This window comes from Platichthys flesus, chromosome 3 (genome assembly GCF_949316205.1).
Source record: "Platichthys flesus chromosome 3, fPlaFle2.1, whole genome shotgun sequence".
NCBI classification, from domain to species: Eukaryota; Metazoa; Chordata; class Actinopteri; order Pleuronectiformes; family Pleuronectidae; genus Platichthys; species Platichthys flesus.
Genome location: NC_084947.1, coordinates 17,356,327 through 17,375,337, shown reverse-complemented (window position 1 = coordinate 17,375,337; position 19,011 = coordinate 17,356,327). Strand labels below are relative to the sequence as shown.

Here is a 19,011-nt window from a genome sequence, read left to right as displayed (position 1 = left end):
ACCTCACTGTCCCTTCCAAACATCATTGAGAACCTGTGGTAGCCGTCAGTTGTCATAAATATTATGTATTTAAATATAAAGGGCTCATTCTAGGGTAAAGAAAATAACTTGAACAATTTAGTAGATTACAAACTAGTGAAAGCATCACAATTATTTTGTTTTTCTGCCGAACAATCCCTTTTCACCTAAATCTTACACACATACAACCTTTAAACCTTACTGAATCAGAAATTGTGGATGGATGTTGAACATATGATCAACCCCTCTGTGTAAATTGAGGCCCCTTTATGGCCCCTGACTTAGAAAAAGCTTAGATCCGCCACTGCCTTTAAGGCATATAAAGTGGAGAATAAATTGGACAGGTGCTCTTCTCTTCAGGTGATCATGGAGTTTTGCAGATTTATTTTTTGGGTCGGGGGGGGCTGGCTGGCTGGCTGGCTGGCGGATGTCCACCAGGTTACATTTTATTCACGTGAAACAAGGTTGTGACTGAACATGAGGAAGAGTGGCACAGACTCGTGGGCGGAGCAGCTCACCTCGCAGCAGTAGTAGTTGTGTGAGCGGTGGTTTGTGCAGGAGGCAGCAGATGCACCGTCCACTCTAAGTCTGCTAAGAAGCCACTAGTCCAATTAACCAGGAGGAGCGGAGGGGGAGGAGGGGGAAATCCATGAAGCCTGGTAGAGCAACTCGACGATGGACATGACTCCGGTGTGTGATGAAGAGCAGCAGCAGCAGCAACAGCAGCCATCAGGAAGCGGCAGGAGAGTGAGCAGTGCGGTGCTGGTGTGAGTCTGAACCCTCCACACCGGATTCCTCCCGCCTCTCTACCTCTCTACCTCTCTCTCACTCGGGTGAACCCTGGTTAAACTCCCGGGCAGGAGCCACTGCTGCCTCGGGCCTGGACGCGCTCCTCTCCCCGCCGACTGCTGCGGAGTCTCGCCCCCCCCCCCCCCGGACTCGCGGAGGTGGATCAGCTCCTCCAACATGGACACGTTCACCGATGTGCTGCTCGTCACCGCTAACGTGGGCTCGCTCTTCGACAATGTAAGTAGTCCGCGACATTAAAACTACACCAGACCGCGGCGCTGCCAGGGGATTAGACTTAGCGCTGATAGGCTCACACGGGCCGGGCTCCGCTCACACTCTTAGAAACTCGCGTCGTTCTAACTCCGGTTGTGGCTCACAGCGGAGTTTCACTGTCAGCTGTCAGTTCCATGTGCTCTGTAGTATTCATCCGCTGCCGTTCATTAACAAAGTTCCGAGGGCGAAGATGCGCAGTCCAAGGACCCATCAATCAATCAATCAATCAATCAATCAATCAAATTAGTATAGGCCATATTAACAGATCATATTTGGTCTCGTAGAGCTTAACACGGTGCAAACATCCTCTGTCCTTAGCCCTAAACAAGAGTGAGAAGAAACCACCAAAATTCAAAAAACAGCGATACAAACATATAAATCCTCAGAGAGAGAACACCGTGACCTTGAGAGGTCACATTTAACAACACTCATAATGTGAAGTAGGCGTGAATCATACACCGTAAAAACTACTGTAGAATATACAGTAAACATATGACAAAAATGTTGCCAATGAAATCTTGGTACGTATTCATATACTGTAAAACACCTTTTGTATGATTTACAGTAAAAACCAATAAAGCAACAATAACCAACAAAGTATTATAAAATTGCTGTTGGTACCTAAACATACACCGAAAAGAACCTTCGGTATACTTTGCTGTAAACACCTGGCAACAGTATATGATAGGATACCACTTGTATCCTGTAAAATGTTTGCTGTATGTAATTTACCGCAGTTTGTATTAACAGAAAAACCATAGTAATCTAGTTCATATCATTATCTGGTCTTCTATTCAAATCAAGCCGTTTTGAGATATTAACTCCAGAGAACGCGCAAACAATTGTGTCTGGACTTTCTCTGGCGTTTGTCTTTCACATATGCAATACACAACAGGAGATACAGGCGGGTTCACAACAACATTGAAATCTCCGGAGCGATGAGAGGTGGTGCAGCAGGCAGGATTTAATATAAAGTAAAATATGTGTTAAAAATGCATCGAAATGTTTTGGTGCTGCCTACTAAAATTGTTTTAACATGAAAGAGGCTGCCTGGTTAAATAAAGGTTTTAAAAGTCACAGAATCGGCCAGGTCTCAAACATCGACCGCTACCCAGACGTCTTGGCTCAGTTCACGTCATGTCAGTTCTGCATACGTTTTAAATTCTCACACTGTATCAATGGTCCCTCACATCATCCAGTATTTGTATAAGCTGATCCTCAGTGTGGACCCTCTCCAGATGTGACCCTCCTGTATCCTCATCACCTCTCACGTTCTGTCTCTTCCCATCAGTTACATACTTCACTTAACATCACTTATCCTTATCATGCTTCACTGCGTTTACAGCCTCACTGGTGTCAATATATTATATATATATATATATATATGTTACATGCTTTCTAGTTTATAGCCAAGTCTGAGTTAAACAAAAAAAGGGACTAAGGAGATCTGGCTGTATTCTAAACGCTTGGCTAAGTATCCAGTGGTTTGTATTTTGGCCTTGACTGGCTTGATGAAACTTTTAGACCGAGGCGGGAGGAGGGGCTCTTGCGCTCATGGAAATTTGGCTCCGGACCATGTTTCCGGTTGCCCGATCTGGCTCCAATGAAAACATGTTTGATCCCATTGTGGGAAATATGTAAACAGATGAGTATCTTCCCCAGGGGAGTTGAGCCTTTTTCTACTCACTTAGGCCCCCCTATTTCTATAAACAAACGCTCCTAAACGTTCACTCAAACTTCGGGATAAGAGCCAGTCCTTAAGCACCTTGCAGGATAAATCCTATTGCTGCCCGGTGGAGGAGCAGCCAAGCAGCTCAGCCAGCGAGACGCTCAACTCTTCTGGCTGCTCTGTTCCACATTTCTATGGCACAGCACCGCAGCCTCCTCCAGCTTGTGTAATGGCCATGTAAAGACTTGGGTGTTTTCTTATACAATCTTTGCCTTCAATTTTACAAATGATTAGACAAATATTCACCGTTGTTATGGGAACATTTCATTGTAAAAGACATTTTAGCTAATTCTGTATATGATCAATAGTTCAACAGGCTGGATAGATATTACATATGCACGCTGTTGTCCTGCGTTTGTGTTCATGGACAAATAATTGAAATAGGAGTCCCTCACGTCACAGTGGCTATAAGCCAGAGTCACCCACGCTGCACTACCATGCAAATACACTATGCAAAGCCCTTTCTCTGGCGGGATGCACGCACCTGGCATCGCAGAAGAGTGAGGTAGGTGCGTGAAAAACAACGTGAAAATGTATAGTTGACAGGACAGTTGTTGATTGATTAACTGCCTGTCACTGTAGAAAACCCAGTTTTAGAGTTGAGGAGGATTCTTTGGTATGAGAATCAGAAATGTAATAAACTTATTCACCATAAGAACAAAACAAAAAGACGGCTTGAAACAGTCCCAGATGATATTGGGCAAAAGATGAAATGCACCCAGTAGAGTTCGCCTGTCCATCACTGCACTGACTTGCCAATGTCTCCACTTAATAACATATTTTTAGGTGCAACACCCTGCTACTAAGAAGAAGTCGTTTTATGTAACACTAAGTTGGAATTAGGGGAACGGTGCCATTGAGTTCTCACCCTCACCCCGAACGCCTTTTCTTTCTCTCTATGTTAGTTTGGTGAGTGATCTCCTGTGGGAGGTTTGTGACTTTCTGATAGTCGCAGCTTCAACTGCCACATTCAGACCCAACAAGTTCAAGTTTTTACGGAGATCCGTAAAAAAGACTTTGAGGTTATTGAAAAATCAAGAGTTTGGTGTATTTGTTACTGTAGCAGGGTACCATCACCCGTACATGGAGCCCGACAGAATAAATCACCACGTGTGGCTGCAGAGGGCGCCGCTTAGGACAAGTGACATAGTGTTGCTTTAACAAATATCCAACTTTTGGTCTGTGCATCTTTTGATGTCTACGGTGTCTGTGGGAGTCTCCTTGTTTCTCCTCACAGAGAGGGATATGCTAATAAGCCTTCAGCCTGGTTTGACACGTTTCTGTGTGTAAAGTTTAACTGCCGGCTGCTTTTCTCATATATGTTTTATGGTATGCCCCACTGCGAAATGGCTCTGCAACATTAAACACACCCTCAACACTGATCCTATGGTGTGGGGACCATGGCCAGATTAAAGCAGGTGCAGCTACACTTCCTGGAACATTCAGCCGGTGCAACGAACAGGATATAATATTTCCAGACGATCCTTGTTGTTTGTTTTAACCCTGCTCATACTATTTCCTGTCTGAGATTAATTAATCCTGTCTTGTTTTCCATTTGACAGGATTTTCTATAAATTGTGAATAGACTTCAAACCTTCAAGCTGTTACAAATGTGTCATAGCATGAGACAAAAACAATGGAGTAAGACTTATATTTGTATTTTGCATCTTGAGAATAAAGTGGATATGTTGAGACTTAAGTTGAAATGTACAGAATAAAGTCAAACTAAATCATAGGTCGTTTTATTTTTTTTGTGGTATTTTGAAAATCGACCAGGCAGTTGTTTGTGCCGTTTCTTCAGAGGCCAGTTACTAATCTCAAGTGTCTGTTTATGTGCTGAAAGAGAGTACTGAATACTCAGTCATATGTGTGCTCACGATTTTTGAAGTGAGTTAGTTTTATACATTCTTAACATTCAATTTGAATCTTTATATCAAGGTTATTTCTGAAATTTTGACTTCATTCTTGATATGCCAAATTGTATCAAAAATATCTTCTCTTTACTTACACAACATTTAAACTTTTTTCTTGACATTTTGATTTTGCCAATACGCTCATTGTGGGGATATGGCCGTTACTGCAGCCAGCCACCAGGGGCTGATCAAGATGATAGAGTCTGTGTAAAGTATATGGAGATTTAATATTGTATTGGCTGGTGCTTCCTTGTTCTATAAATACATTTAATGTAACTTTTTCTTTAGTCTCCTGATTTGAGGTTAAAGAAAAGGTTAAAACTTTATATTTCGCTTTCATTTTTAATTTTCAATTATTTATTCAAAAATGTTATTACTTGTTAGATATTCAGGTTTGTTTTTGACTCGGAATTATAATCTTGCGCCATATCTGATGTGGTATTAGCTACCTGTTTGCCATTATTAATTATATTTTCACTACGGAAATGATTTGTTAATGTTTTGTTGACTGATGCCACTGTGGCAAGAACATGAATTAATATGGATCAGTATTTGATTTGGTCTCCTACAGGTTGAGTGCAAGCTTTTGATGATTTGTTTTCTCTGTCCTTTTACAGTTGGGTGAAATTCAAAGTGAATGGTTACTAGAGCTGTACAAGGTAAGTTTTGGCCTCTAAGGTTTTGGATCAATAATTTATAGATTCAAACATTTGCACTCTTGCCATATGTTACTCTTAGATTTTTGCTCTTATTCTGGTCCAGTTCAGGCAACAACACATTTGTCGCACATCATCATCTGCATCATCATCATCATACACACCGGTTGCCTGTGCCTCTGGAAAACAGATACTGTGCTGATAAGTGAGAACAAAGCCCCACTGGGCCCAGCACAGAAGCTCAATAAGATAAAAAGTCCACATGACCTCTAATGGATGGTTAACTTCCTCCTGTAACACACAGCGTTGACCCTCTTCACTCCTCGTTACTCTGTAATGTCAGATGTGTACACTGAGGGGCGCCTGCTTTGTTACAGACTGTCCACAGCTACAAGCCTCAGTTCATCGCCCTGCACTTCCAGGAGGTGGGGGGGAAGGACTACATGGTGAACATGGGCCATGCAGAAGACTTCTTCAGGTAGGATTCTTGTGCAGAATTCATGACCCTCGCCCCATCTCACAATGTTAAAGAAAATGTAAATATCTTTCTGGATCTCCTCCCAGATCTTGAGCCACACTGAAATTTGATGTGTTTTCATGTGTCCCATATCACATCCTTCCACCAATTTGGAATCATGGTTATCCGACCAGTAGTTTTTAGTGAAATTCTGCTAACTAGCAGAATTCTGCTAACTAGCAGAATTTCGACTTTTAATAATTTGTTGGATTTTTCTCTACTGACCGACTTTGTTACCTTGACCATACGTAACCGAGGACACGTTTTCATTGCTGATTTTCTGTTTGTTAACAGGATTACGTAAAAACTACTGAACTGAATTTCATTGAAATTTGGTGGATTGTGGTCCAAGGAAGAACCCTTTTTGACTTTTTCATTGTCACGTCCTTTGAAGACTGTGAGGGCCGTTTTGTCCTTTTTTTTAATGTTAATCTCAAAGTATAATTTAGAGACCTTAATGAAAAATCCAGTATATTTAGAAGACTGATCTTTTTGTATGTGAAATTTGGGGCCGTTTGAGCGAATGTAATATAATATAACAATTCATTAGAATGTCTAAAAATAACTATACCTACGCTATTTATTTTGTTGACTTGTTGTGTTTACATTATCTGAAATATTGTCAACAATGTTCATACCCAGAGAAATCAAAACTTTTACTTAAGGTAATGGGACGTTTTATCTTTTGACTGAGAGACCCCTAGTGGCAAAGGTTACATATTGTTAAGATGATGCTTGGCTTCAGCAGTGGTGTACACATTCTACGAGTTCAGTTTAAAAAACTTCAGAAAGAATTAAATAATAATAAACCCAAAAAGACACATTTAGAAAATCTAAAACAAGTGAAGCCTTGGCTTTTTTATATTAAAAATGCTGTAAGATTATAAAATAATCCTAATAATTGTTTCAAATTAATTGTCTAATCTCTTCTCCTCCTGCACAGGAACAAGCTTTTTAGTTTGTGTTGTCGCCTCCTGACTGATCTGTTGTGTTGTCTTGTTTCCAGGAGCATTGAGTCCCATCAGGAAATGAAAGACTACAACAGGGTGTGCATCTATGTGGACAACAAGTTCCAAGCAGAGGACGGCTTTACAGTAAGTCCTCAGACAAGTCCCAGTAGTTCACACCTGCACCCACTAGATGGAGTCCTCCTCCATGTTAGTGCTCAGTGGCCGTTGGAGCTACTGCTTGGATCTGCTACGACAAGGAGCTGGTTGTAGAGTGGAGCATCATAAATAGTGCTTTTCTGTGTGTAGCACTCGTTTTATCTTGCAAAACTGTCCATATCAGAGAATGTTGACAAAGATTATCTGTGTGTATTTAACACATTTAAAGGTTTGTATTTACTTTGGAAAATAGAGGCCAAAAATAGCTTTCTTATAATGGAGGTGACATCATCTGGCTGCTACATAGAGGCTGAGATGTGATGAAGACATTTAATCCAATTAAATAAAAGATCTGGAGTGAAACAATGTGCTCATTAAATATTGCTAATCTGACCACAAAGTCATTTTGGCTGTATCAAAGTCAATAATTGATCAGCAATTCTTTTTTTGATTAAACAAAATGGACAATGTGGGAATTTGTCTCATTGAAAGTTAGCTTTTTGTGATGAAGACTTTTTTGTTATTGAAAAACAAAACATAATGTTCTCAGTACATTCTGTTGTAGGTGCGCCGATTTCCTCCTAACAAGAATCTGTTTTCCTCTGAGTTGTGTTTCTGCGTTTGGGACATTACTCACAGGTATGCGAACAAACCTTATGTAACGCTCATAGATCTCAGATATAAAATGGCAAACCGAGTTGTGGAAGTAACACAATGTTGGCACAGACCTGGCACCAGCAGGAGATATTTTAAAGACAGGTTTGTTAAGTCATGCCATTACCTCACATCTCTTTATCATCGTGTATCGTTGCACCCAGAGACTGTCTGCATAGCTGAAGTCAACTGGTCATAACAACTGCTGGGATGTCGCCCGGGTCATGATGTCGACCTCGATGCCCCACATCTGTCCTGATTAGAATAGTGACTCACACAGCATGAGGGTGTTTTCATCATCTATTGTATTTTTGAATTTGTTGTGTTATTGCGCCCAATGCGTTTTCAGTGATTCCGTTCAGATGTGGTTTTAACACCCATCTTAAAGGGATGCGATCACAAGTAGTCAGTGTTAATTTTATGTGTGGCCGCACCCCCATGCGTCCTGGGATCCACTTTCTGGCCACATTCTTTTTGCTGTGTACACACAAATGTGACCTGGGCGACAAATGAGAACCAACTACTCAGCGGACGTCCTCTGATTCGTTCCTGTTTGGATGTTTTTTTTGCGCTTTTTAGTGACAATTCATTGATTTGTTTGTGGCCACCGCCCCATTGTCAACACTGATTACCACATCATGATCGATACTTTTTCTTGTATTGGTAAAATATGTCTGCTTACAGTCATTCATTCAGCCCCTTCTGGCTCTAATCACTCTCTTTCATTATCTGTGTCTCTCTCTCTCTCACTCACACACACATTGTCATCGGACACATCTGTAAACTCTAAAACTGGGTAAAAACACAATTTGGTCTTCGTCAACAGAAATGACGCAAGTGATTATTTGCATACAGAGCAGTGAGAGACTGAGATCCAATCACACGCAGGCACAGGAGACACATTCAGGATGCATTTGTATTCAAGAAGTGAACAGACAGACGTAACGCTGACCCCTTATGATCGGATCTCTCAGGACAGATGTTAATACCGGGTGTGAACAGGGCCAGTGTTAGTTTGTGCCCTGGTTTGGGGGTGCAACACCAAAAGTGGCTGCGTACTTCTTAAACTATTAACCCTCACTCCTCCCAGGTGATACCCTCACACTGCATGTGTGACAGTAGGGGTCAATGGCAGCATCTGTAGACTGTAGGTGTGGGAAGTAAAAAAGGGGGAAGTCAATGGCAAGGTGTGTGTGTGTGTGGGGGGGGGGGCAGGCCCGGCCAAACTCAATACATTTAACTCCAGATTAAAACTATTGATCCCAGCCTATTTGTGCACGATAAATAAAGTGTGCGAGGGGGGGTGGAAGACAGCTGGGACTAAGTTTCCCCTTCGCTCCGAGTGTTCGCACCCTCCACTCTTTGCCCTGAGAGGGTTCAGCCCCCCCCCCCCCCCTCCAACGCCGCTCCTAATGCCTCATTCTCATTTCGTCGGTGCCACCCGCATTGATTTTCAATTTGTTTCCCCCTGGCTGCAGATCATCAGTTATGTGGCCAAGAGAGAGTTTGGGGGGTTCTCCTCTCAGGGCTGCCGGAGTGGAGGGGGCTGACTTGCATGCATTCCCAGTACAAATGGTGTTTTGATAAAAAATCACTTGTAAGTCAATATTTTTTTATTAAACTGTGCACAAACCTGATTGATGAAGATAGGTGTTTGGCAGAGTATGTGGAGGAGAATGTGTATCTGTGTTTGTGTGTGTGCTTTGCTGCACGGTTTGAGCGGTCTGTGTTGTCACTGAACCAACATTAACAAGGCCACACTTAGTTGTTTTTAAGATAACTAATTATCTCTATCATCCTTGATTTCCCCACAAGAATAATAAACTTTTTTTTTTCAAGCAAAAATAAAATTTTAACTTTTTCTAGACCTGCTCCTCAGAAATATATCTGTTTGATTGAGTTTAGTTAAAAGCAAAAGAAAACTTTCGGGCTTGTACCTGAAGAAGAGCTGTCTGGCCTTGCTCTAACCTCGCTCCCTCAGTTTGGACAAGTTGGTCACTAATTGCCGCTCACTCGAGCCGACAATGGAGACTCTTCCATTTTATTAAATGAGAAGGACTTTGGCACTGAAGATAAATGATCTCTTCAGGGAGAGATCTCTCATGCTCTGGCTGGATGGGGAAGGGGGGGGGGGGGCGCACTATGGCTCGTCACGCCCTGAGCCCTCCAAGCCCTGACTTTCTTTGTCCCCCCCCCACACACACACACACTCCACCAGTCACACCGGCAGCACTGGCAGACAGCAGGCCTACTGCTTAATACCTTTTAAATTGTTTTAATTTTCTGCCTCTATTGATCTCGCGGGGCATGATTAATCAGATCAGTGGAGCAGGCAGTTAGTACATTAAAGATTGTCAGCACCACGTCAGGGATGATTGGGCGCTGAAGTGTGTGTCTGAGGGATAGCATGTGGATGTGTTGTGCAGCCACGCGTCGGCTCTGTGCGGCTAAATTCTTTTTAAAGTTTCATGTGTCTTTGGGAGAGTTACGATAAACTGTGTCGTACTGTATCGTTCAATACAAGGCTCACAATTCAACTCACATGATGGGGGAATAAAACGATTAAATCCATCATCGCAGCAGCTGAGATGATTACTCCTGTTTATGACATCTTACTTTTGGTTTCATTGTTAATCACTGCAGAGAAAAACCTCTGAAAGCTATTCCTGAATTTCAAAATGCTGAAAATATATAATGTTTTTATGAAGTTTTAAAGTTGCAATTTGAAAAAGGACATGTTTAGGACATTTAAGAAATAATGAATTATGTTGTTACCGACAACATTTCAAATTGCAACTTTTATCTTTTAAAAACTGTTAAATATTCCAATGAAAATATATGTAGTTCACATGTTTAGGCCCTACATAGATTTCCTATATTTAAAATACTAGTTCAGTCAGATGCTGGTTGCATCTCTCTCTGAAACCGAGTGACCTACAGTAATTGAGACCGACTGACAGACTCAGTCCACGGAGCACTGAATCCACGGCTGCTGCACAAAGAGCTGTTCACCTGTTTATTCAAAGTTCTGTGAAGCTCGACTCAGTACGCAGAACCAGGAACCTGAGGATCAATTGTTGTTACTGGTGTCATGCTCTATGAAGTCACCTATTTAAAGTTATTAGTATTGAGGGTATCACACATCGAAATTGCACAAAATTCATCACTGCACGTACTTGGGCCTTAACAACACACGTGCAGAGTGTGAAGCCGACAGGATGAGTGGTTCTCGAGATATGTGAGCCACAGACAGACAGATATTTTTCTAGAATTAGTAGATGTGATAAACATAATTCTGATGTTACTGAAAATATTTAAATTTGTAAGTTTACTCTTTCTGGACTTAACATCCAAATTGAGCTTTTGGTCATTTTCTTGCTTATCCTTGCAGCAGCTGTCTTAAAGTAAAGGTGTTGACAAAAATAACACGAGTTATGTTCCACTTGAGTGGGATTTGTCTCCACTTTTTTTAGACGCTTCAGTTCCTAGGTGATTTAACAGAAACCGATCTTGCATACGATAACTTGTGTTGCTCCCAGCTGCATTTATCGGATATTGTACAATTTGAACACTCTTTATTTCTGTCTCTCCGCAGGCTCTGGGCAGCATGTACTTCATCCACAAGACGCTGAAAGACATCTATCAATATGACTTTAATGGTAAAAATGATTGACAATTGATTGTGATTTTTTTTTATTATTAATTAACTGATGACGGAATGCTGTCCCTTTTTTCTTTGTAAAAACAAAGGAAGTAGTATTAGCTCAATGTAAACCACTCCCCTTTTATCATGTGCTGTTTCGGTAATGTTACATCAATGCTCATAATTTCAATGTTGTACATGATTGACAAGATTCAGGTCATTTTTCTAAACCAGGAAGAGCAAAACAGCTTTTGGTGCGTAACTACACTTTGATGGCCGACCCACCTGACCATGTATTTGCAAAGAACCTGAATTCAAAGTGGAGCTGTTATTTTCCTGCTGCATAGTCCAGTCACGTTAGGTGTGAAAAAGCTCCTCAGAAAAGCTTATGGAAGAACCATAAACATCCCGGAGCTGCCACTGGCCGCGTGGCCCCAAACCGATTGTGCCTCGCCAAACGCAGTCTAATGGCCTCGCTTATAGATTCTCTCATCACGTATGCCGCTCTGATGAGGTTAACACCAGTTTATTGATTGCTGTTTGCATGTTTTCTCACTCTTTTACATGTCACGCTTCTCTCCCCTCATCTCTCTCCCTCTCCGTGCAGTTAAGGATTTTAAACCGGTGTCAGGGCAGAGCAAGTACGTGGGCTCCCTGGACGGGGTCGCCACAGTGGAGAAAGAAAAATTCCCAAAGAATTTCTGGCCTGATGTGAGTTTGCACGCATGAGTGTGCATCTGTGTATGGCTGCATCCGTGTGCAGGTGTAGGGAGGGGTACGTGTGGGCTGCAGGGAGACGTTGTTGGGACAAATGAGTCTACTGGGGCTGGGGGGGGCCGTCTGCCTGCTCTGACAGGGAGATGAGACAAATTATGTTGGAGAATCAATAATGATCAGTTTGGCCCCTCAAACATTTGGAGCTCTGCTGTTTACTCACTCACTCTAATCTGTCTCTTTTGCAGTTCAAGTGGTCCAGAAAGGGCTTCATGAGGACCCGCTGGATCATCCACAACCAGTATGTACCGTGCACAGACCTCACCTTTCATAACACAGTCAAGGTCGCACTCAAACCGCTTTCAGTTTTCGTTCTTTGTGGACTCCTGCATTTATTGGAAAGCTTGTCTGATGACTCATAATGAAACTGGCTCTTCTGTGACCTAAAAGATTCTCAACAAACCGGAAAGCCACTGATTACATCTGTGTTGGATCATTGATCAACAACACAAAGACGTAACATTTCATAAATGTAGGACAAGTTTTTTTTGCTTTTAATGTCCAGCTCTAACACCAATCTCACTCCAAAGTAACCTTAAGTTTGAAAAACAAATCTTACATAAAGACATTAAGAATTTTTTATTTAAAGAAGCAATCAAAACTTCTACATTAAAATGGGTTGCATGCCTACTTTTGTGAGAAAACTAAAATACTTATTGTGACAAACCCATAAAGATTTATCACCCACATTTACTGTTTTGTTCTCTTAAATGATCCGATTAGTTTTCAGATGCAGCTGTTTAGTGGAGAAGTGCTGATAAACTCCTTATACAACACTTAGTACACAGATATTTCCTTCAGCACTTGGTGGAGACCAAAACAGAGCCAAAACAGAGGGAATCGTGGATGTATAGCCAGGTGTATTCTGGATGTGTATGTAGGGGAAACCATGGAGGCAAATAAAATCAACAAATGCAGGTTTAACTTTCCGTGAATAAAATAATGTGTAATTCACAAAATTTTAATTAATAAACATCTGATCTGACATTTCGGCTTTCGATGCATACAATAAAAATCAGCGAGGTACAAATCCTAGCTTGGCCTCATTTGTTGTTTGAGCTCTCTCCACGTTTAGGAAAATTACTCCAATCAAACTCAGACCTCTTGTTGTCTCATCACCCAAGTTATTAGTATAATCTGTGTTGTCCCCTCCCCAGTGTTTTACTATAACTGGAATTATTCCTTTAGTTTAGGAACTAAACTTTCAAGTTGCCAGCTATTTAACCTATACAGTATATGTAGCAAATATAATATGTTGCTCTGGTGCTACTTGGTATTTTTATTTACTATTAAGAAGCAGAGAACGTATGTTTCTGTCACTGAATGAAAATGAATGAAACACAGAGTGCTGCTGCTGAGTAGTGTAGTCACTGTTTGCTCGGCCGTGGTGTTACATGGGGGTAAAAACAAAAGGAGACCACAATCCATGTGCCACTGCATCACGTCGTGAGTCAACACTGCCCCTTTGTCCCCGGCACATTAATTGTCTCCCAGCGACAGCTGAAGAAAAGGAGTGAATGCTCGACACAAAAGACAAATGTGATTGTTTGTGGACTCGGATTTAACACGAGTGCACTTGCTGATAAGCAAGCGTTGTAGTGACACCTGTGTTGGCGCACACATATTCTGGTTTGTCTTCCTCCACCTGCCTCATATCACCTTATTGTGTGTGTGTTTGCTTCACAGAGGTTTGGACCTGGTCAACGTCCACCTGTTCCATGATGCCTCCAACCTCACTGCCTGTGAATCCAGTCCTTCCATTTACTCAGCCAACCGCAAAAACGCTCTGAGATACGTCATCAACAGGTCGGCCCTGCAGCTGTGTATAAACATGACTGTAAAACGCTCATATACGTACAGACATATATTTTTATTTCTGTGTCGTGTCAAAGCAGCTGGCCCATCCCTTATTGGGATTATTACACAGCTAATTTACCAACACATTCATCTTCTTGCGGTATTACATGAACAAACATGAGGAATAAAGAAGATGTCACATACAGAACTATTACATCTATACACGATAACAAGCTTTTTCTCTCTCGCAGGCTTTCTCCAGGTAACTGACTAATTTATATGTTTCATATGTAAACAGCCATCTGTGCACATCATCCACATGTACCACCCTTTTTATTTTACAGAACAGAGCAATACACAGTTCACAATAGAAGGCACACTAGAAAATAAAATGAAACAAATTTTCTGCATTGATACAGCGCATTGGACAGATCTGCTGTAAGGTTTAATCTGTGTGTTATGTTTCCAGGATATCAGACAGCCGTTACTCTCCTCTGCCTTTCTTCCTGTTTGGAGATTTTAACTTCCGTCTGGACACCCTCAGTCTAGTCCAGGTACATTATATATATGTAATATATTTATGATTTAACAACTGAACCTTGCTTGTGTAGAATATGTGTGTTTTATGGTATTTTAACACACACCTTCCTTGTGTTTGTTGTCTGTGAGCAGCATCTGTCCACTAAGGCAGATGCTCAGACAGTGAAGAAGGACAGCAGCAATGAAGTGGAGAAGATCACCTGGGAGGAAAAAGACAATGACCACCAGGTGAGTGAAGCAGTCAAACAAACAGCTGACATTTTTATTTGGAAGTGCTGCCTCCGACTCCCTTGGCTTTGCCTCTCACGCAGGTGTTGCTCCAAATCAAGGAGAAACAGTTTGCCTACCTGCACCAGGCCTATTTCAGGGAGGACAACGTCCCGTCGGTGAGAGCACCATCTCAACTCTCACCCACACAAACCCCATCGCCTCTGTCGGGTCTCACAGAAACTCTTGTGATGTATCATACCTACATTTCAACCCGCTGCGTAGCAACTATCTGGCATGTCTTCACAGATATAGATTAGATCCTATCGGCGGAAGTAATGCAGTGTGAGTGACACATGATAAATGCAAAAGCATGGAGGTAAACAAGACTGATAACTGAGGCGGCGATTTGGCTTTTCACCTGGGCAGAAGCTGCACCCACTCACCTCATGATGTGTTTTTTTTTTTTTTACGTGTTGAGATTTCCTTAGCGATTATCATTGACGCCTTTTGTTCCTCAGCTTCTAAAATATGACAAGGAAGTCGCGGACTTCCAGGATGTTATTAGAGAAGAGGACATCAAGTTTCCACCGAGGTAAAACTGGAAACATACTGCGTATAAAAGCTTCCAACTCTGTTTGAATTCCCCTCATGACTCTCATCCTCTCATCCTCAGCTACCCCTACAGTGAAGAGTACACTAAACCCACTCAGTACATGACCACTCGCTGTCCGGCCTGGTGCGACCGTATCCTCATGTCACACACTGCCCAGGAATTCATCTGCAGGGTCAGTCAGTGCTTGCTGTGGTTGTATTTACAGCTGAAATCTCAAACTCTCAGAATGTCATCAATTATCATGTCCACAAAGTGTAACATTTGTTTTAGAAATCACCCTTTTTCGTGATGTTAGAGAAAAATTTACAGAAAATCCAGAATTTAGGAGGTTCTCTATTCATTTTCTCATTCTCTCTTCGACATTATGGCTCAAAAACAAGTTAGTCTCTGTCTAGTGGCTCCAGTTTGAACAGTATTGTTGTTTTCATTGTACGGTTGTGTTCCTGGACTCATGTGCAGATCCCAACAACTGTGTTTTCTTTTAATTTGCTTTATTAATACAAATGACACAGAAATTAATTGTGTCTTTTCAGAGAGACGATGGTGAGAGGGGCATTGTTTACAACACACTGGGTCCTAACGTCTGTATGGGAGACCATAAGGTAACAGAGGAGAAGGTGTGAGCTGGAGGTGAACAAAGCAGCCACGCAGAGTAACTCTGTTGTGTTTTTGTGTTTCTCCTTTAGCCCGTTTTCCTCTTCTTTTCATTGAAGACAAACGACCATTGACTTGGATCCTTGTCAAGGGTAAGAGTGTGTGTGTGTTGAGTGTCTATGTGATGGTTCCAGAAGGAGGACTCGGAGTGGGAGAGCGATCAGAGTAATCTTGCTCCTGTCCCCTGAGAGCCATAACCCCGGCTGGCCCAGTGGACTCAGGATATGAACTAAGATGAAGTGCCTGCGGGACACAAGCTCTCCTTTGTGCCCAGTGTAGCTGGAGCCCGAGCGATCAGCACCTTTCACTGATATATGTCTATTGAATCCTCTCCACTGTCACTGTGGCACCGTCCTAAGTGCATCGCTGGGCCGCTTTTCATTAATTACCATTTGGACGTTCGGCTGAGAGAGACATACATTGTGCCGGACAGCCTATTGGCATTTTTATGGCCATGATTTTGTTTTGCTGCCGCTCAATTTTATTTGTTTTAAGGATGGACGGCTTTTTCATGAGGATCCCTCTTTACTAAGCTGCAAAATGATGAGTTACATGCAACGAAGAGGCTTCAGGGAAGAGTCTTTAAGACAAAGTTCAGTCCAGTTAAGCAGCAACTTGGTATGTCTCAGGCTGATAAGGATGGCTGCGATTTAGCGTTTATCTTGTTTACTACTTTTAAATAATAGGTTAGACTTGTTTTATATTCCTTGAGTGAAGGATCTGGTGTCTCCACCCACGGTGACCTGCTATGACACTCTGACCTACACATTCAAACTGGTTAAACTGAGTTTGACTTTATATCTACTCTCATACCTGGGTGTGTGTGGCTGTGTGTGGCTGTGTGTTTGTGCAGGTCCCATCCTCGAGCTCCTCCACACTGTACCGGAGGACTGTTCAGCATGATGGTTACCCACTAAAACCCACCCGTCAGCTGGCCACAGGGCTCGATTCAGTCCACCCTGTGTCCTCGGACACTTCACCCTCACATCACCGTCACATCCTGTCCACCAGAGCTTAAACGACTCGGAACACTGATCTATCCTCAGCTGCTGTGAATTTCTGAAGCAGTTTTTCAGATTTTTCTCCTTCTCAGAAATCCACCAACATCAAACCAAGTGACACTAAGGATGAAAAATTCCTGCAGGTTTTCTTTTTTTAATGGGAACCAAAAATTGATGTGAAGACTCGAATGTGTGAGTCTGGACCGGGCCCTTTACATGTATGTGTACATGTAATATATTTAAATACTCCTAAAGGTGTGAGTAGAGTGATTTTAGTTGTATTTTTTTAAATATGCCTTTTTTAACAGGCAGTGTCTAGATATCCCACAGCTAATATCACGAATTTAGTCATGTTCTTTTGCCCTTAATCCTGTTATAAGAGTAATTTAGTAAATCCTCTCTGGCTGGTAAGTTGTAAATTAGATGTCAAATTCAGCCAATCATAATACAGTGTTTTAAGATTCAGAGTAATTTACTATAATCGTGAATCGTAAAAAATGTGATCATGACAACTAAAAAACATGGGACCAACAATTAGAAATAATCAGCTCGACTGACCACATGATGTATGCTTTTATTTTGTATTTGTCATCATTGTGAGTTCAGGTATTTAATGAGAAGTTATTTACTGCAACACCAGCCGGAAAAACAACAGAGGAATGTTAACTGATGTTGTCTTCACTCAGATGCCCCTGTTAGATAAAACGCAGAGAGGATTTCTGACATGACATGTTTTTCTAACACAGTTGATTTAACTCCTGATAACATTTTTGATCATACGATAAAACGTATTTTAGAAAAATTTCTAAGAAAAGTGTCAGAGGTTTTCATTGGTGACCTTATCCAGTCAGAGAGACAATGAACTAAAGCAGTTTAGTTCATTTTAACCGTTAAACCACAATCTTTTTACCCTGTTAATTTGACAATGATGTCCATTTTGTGCACCAACTGTACTTTCCTACAAAGTGCTTTATTCCACAGCTACAATCTCAGCAGTCCTCACATTGTTTTTACTGTTCTCACTGTAAAAAGTGTTGGATATTTTTTTCACATTGTCACAGAAAACGACTTCTCTCTCTGCTCTGGTTGGCATCGACCATATTTCATTGCCAAAAGAATTGAACTGTACAGGCCTCATATGTGAAGATTAGGTGTGGACGTGCGAGTCCCAAATCCTGTTTATATACAGTATATATATATATATATATATATATATATATATATATATATATATATATATTTAGCACCAGAGCTGTAGCATAATGTATTTGTGATGTGTGGCTTATTGTTTTCTTTATCTGGCCTTTAGGGAATTTAAAACATGTTTGTGGTTTGTTGCTCATTCTGTTTTTTATTTTTGTTGAGTGTTTTGTGAAAGTTATTTTGTCATAAACGTCTTAGTGGTAAACCAGCACTCCGTATAGATTCTTAGACATCATTTTTTTTTTTTTTTTTTTAATGCATAAATTCACAGATATAATCATATTAGGTTTGGTCTGTCAGTCACGATTGAAACGTTGACATAAAAACATGCAGGGTCAGACTCTGTGAACCAAGTCAGTTTGTGTAGATTGAATTTAAGTAATAAATGTAGCAGTTCATTTATGGACCAGTCATGGGAGTGGAGGTGGTTTTAAGGCCAGTATTACCTTTTAAATGAACCCTGGTCCAACACTACATACTTACTTTTGTAAATAAAATATTACCCTCACAAATATGTTGTGTTCTTATTTATTTACTTTTTAGCAGCAACGTCTTTTACTCTGAATGCAGTTGTAACACTGCCGGGGATTATGATTGACAGCTTTGGGTTAAAGGAACAAACAGAACAAATAAATTGAGGCTTTATGCAATAGAGAGTTGATTTCAATCTTTGTTCCAGTTGGCAACTTCTCTCAGTTCCTTGTATAAAAAAGTCGCCTCCACCCTAGTTTCTGAAGATCCTATCGGAACCGACGTCAACTGCAGTGTCCGAGATATGAGAAAAATCCTGTCATACTTTTATCATAGCATCTTGCTGTTTAGATTCGGAGCATGCAAAAGCACCAATGAGAACTGGATAAACGACCTGCATTAAACAACATGTTTATTACTGTACGTTTGCGCTGTGTTTTTTTCTGAATC

General features: G+C 41.3%; 1 protein-coding gene across 1 annotated transcript; it reads left to right on the top strand.

Annotated features, from left to right (window-relative positions):
* Window positions 1-916: 916 nt before the first annotated feature.
* inpp5l (inositol polyphosphate-5-phosphatase L) lies at window positions 917-18,602 on the top strand. The gene is made up of 16 exons (XM_062382566.1): window positions 917-1,044; window positions 5,340-5,381; window positions 5,756-5,856; window positions 6,902-6,989; window positions 11,251-11,314; window positions 11,906-12,009; window positions 12,261-12,313; window positions 13,759-13,878; window positions 14,339-14,423; window positions 14,542-14,637; window positions 14,721-14,795; window positions 15,138-15,211; window positions 15,293-15,404; window positions 15,766-15,834; window positions 15,919-15,978; window positions 16,740-18,602. The coding sequence occupies exons 1-15, from the start codon at window positions 985-987 to the stop codon at window positions 15,958-15,960; spliced, it is 1,185 nt and encodes a 394-aa protein (XP_062238550.1). The 5' UTR covers window positions 917-984; the 3' UTR covers window positions 15,961-15,978; window positions 16,740-18,602.
* Window positions 18,603-19,011: the final 409 nt, after the last annotated feature.

Coding starts and splice junctions, on each gene's coding strand:
- inpp5l (XM_062382566.1), top strand. CDS start 985: ATGGACACGTTCACCGATGTGCTGCTCGTCACCGCTAACGTGGGCTCG. Junction 15,405..15,765: donor CCCAGGAATTCATCTGCAGG/GTCAGTCAGTGC, acceptor GTGTCTTTTCAG/AGAGACGATGGTGAGAGGGG. Junction 15,835..15,918: donor TCTGTATGGGAGACCATAAG/GTAACAGAGGAG, acceptor TTTCTCCTTTAG/CCCGTTTTCCTCTTCTTTTC.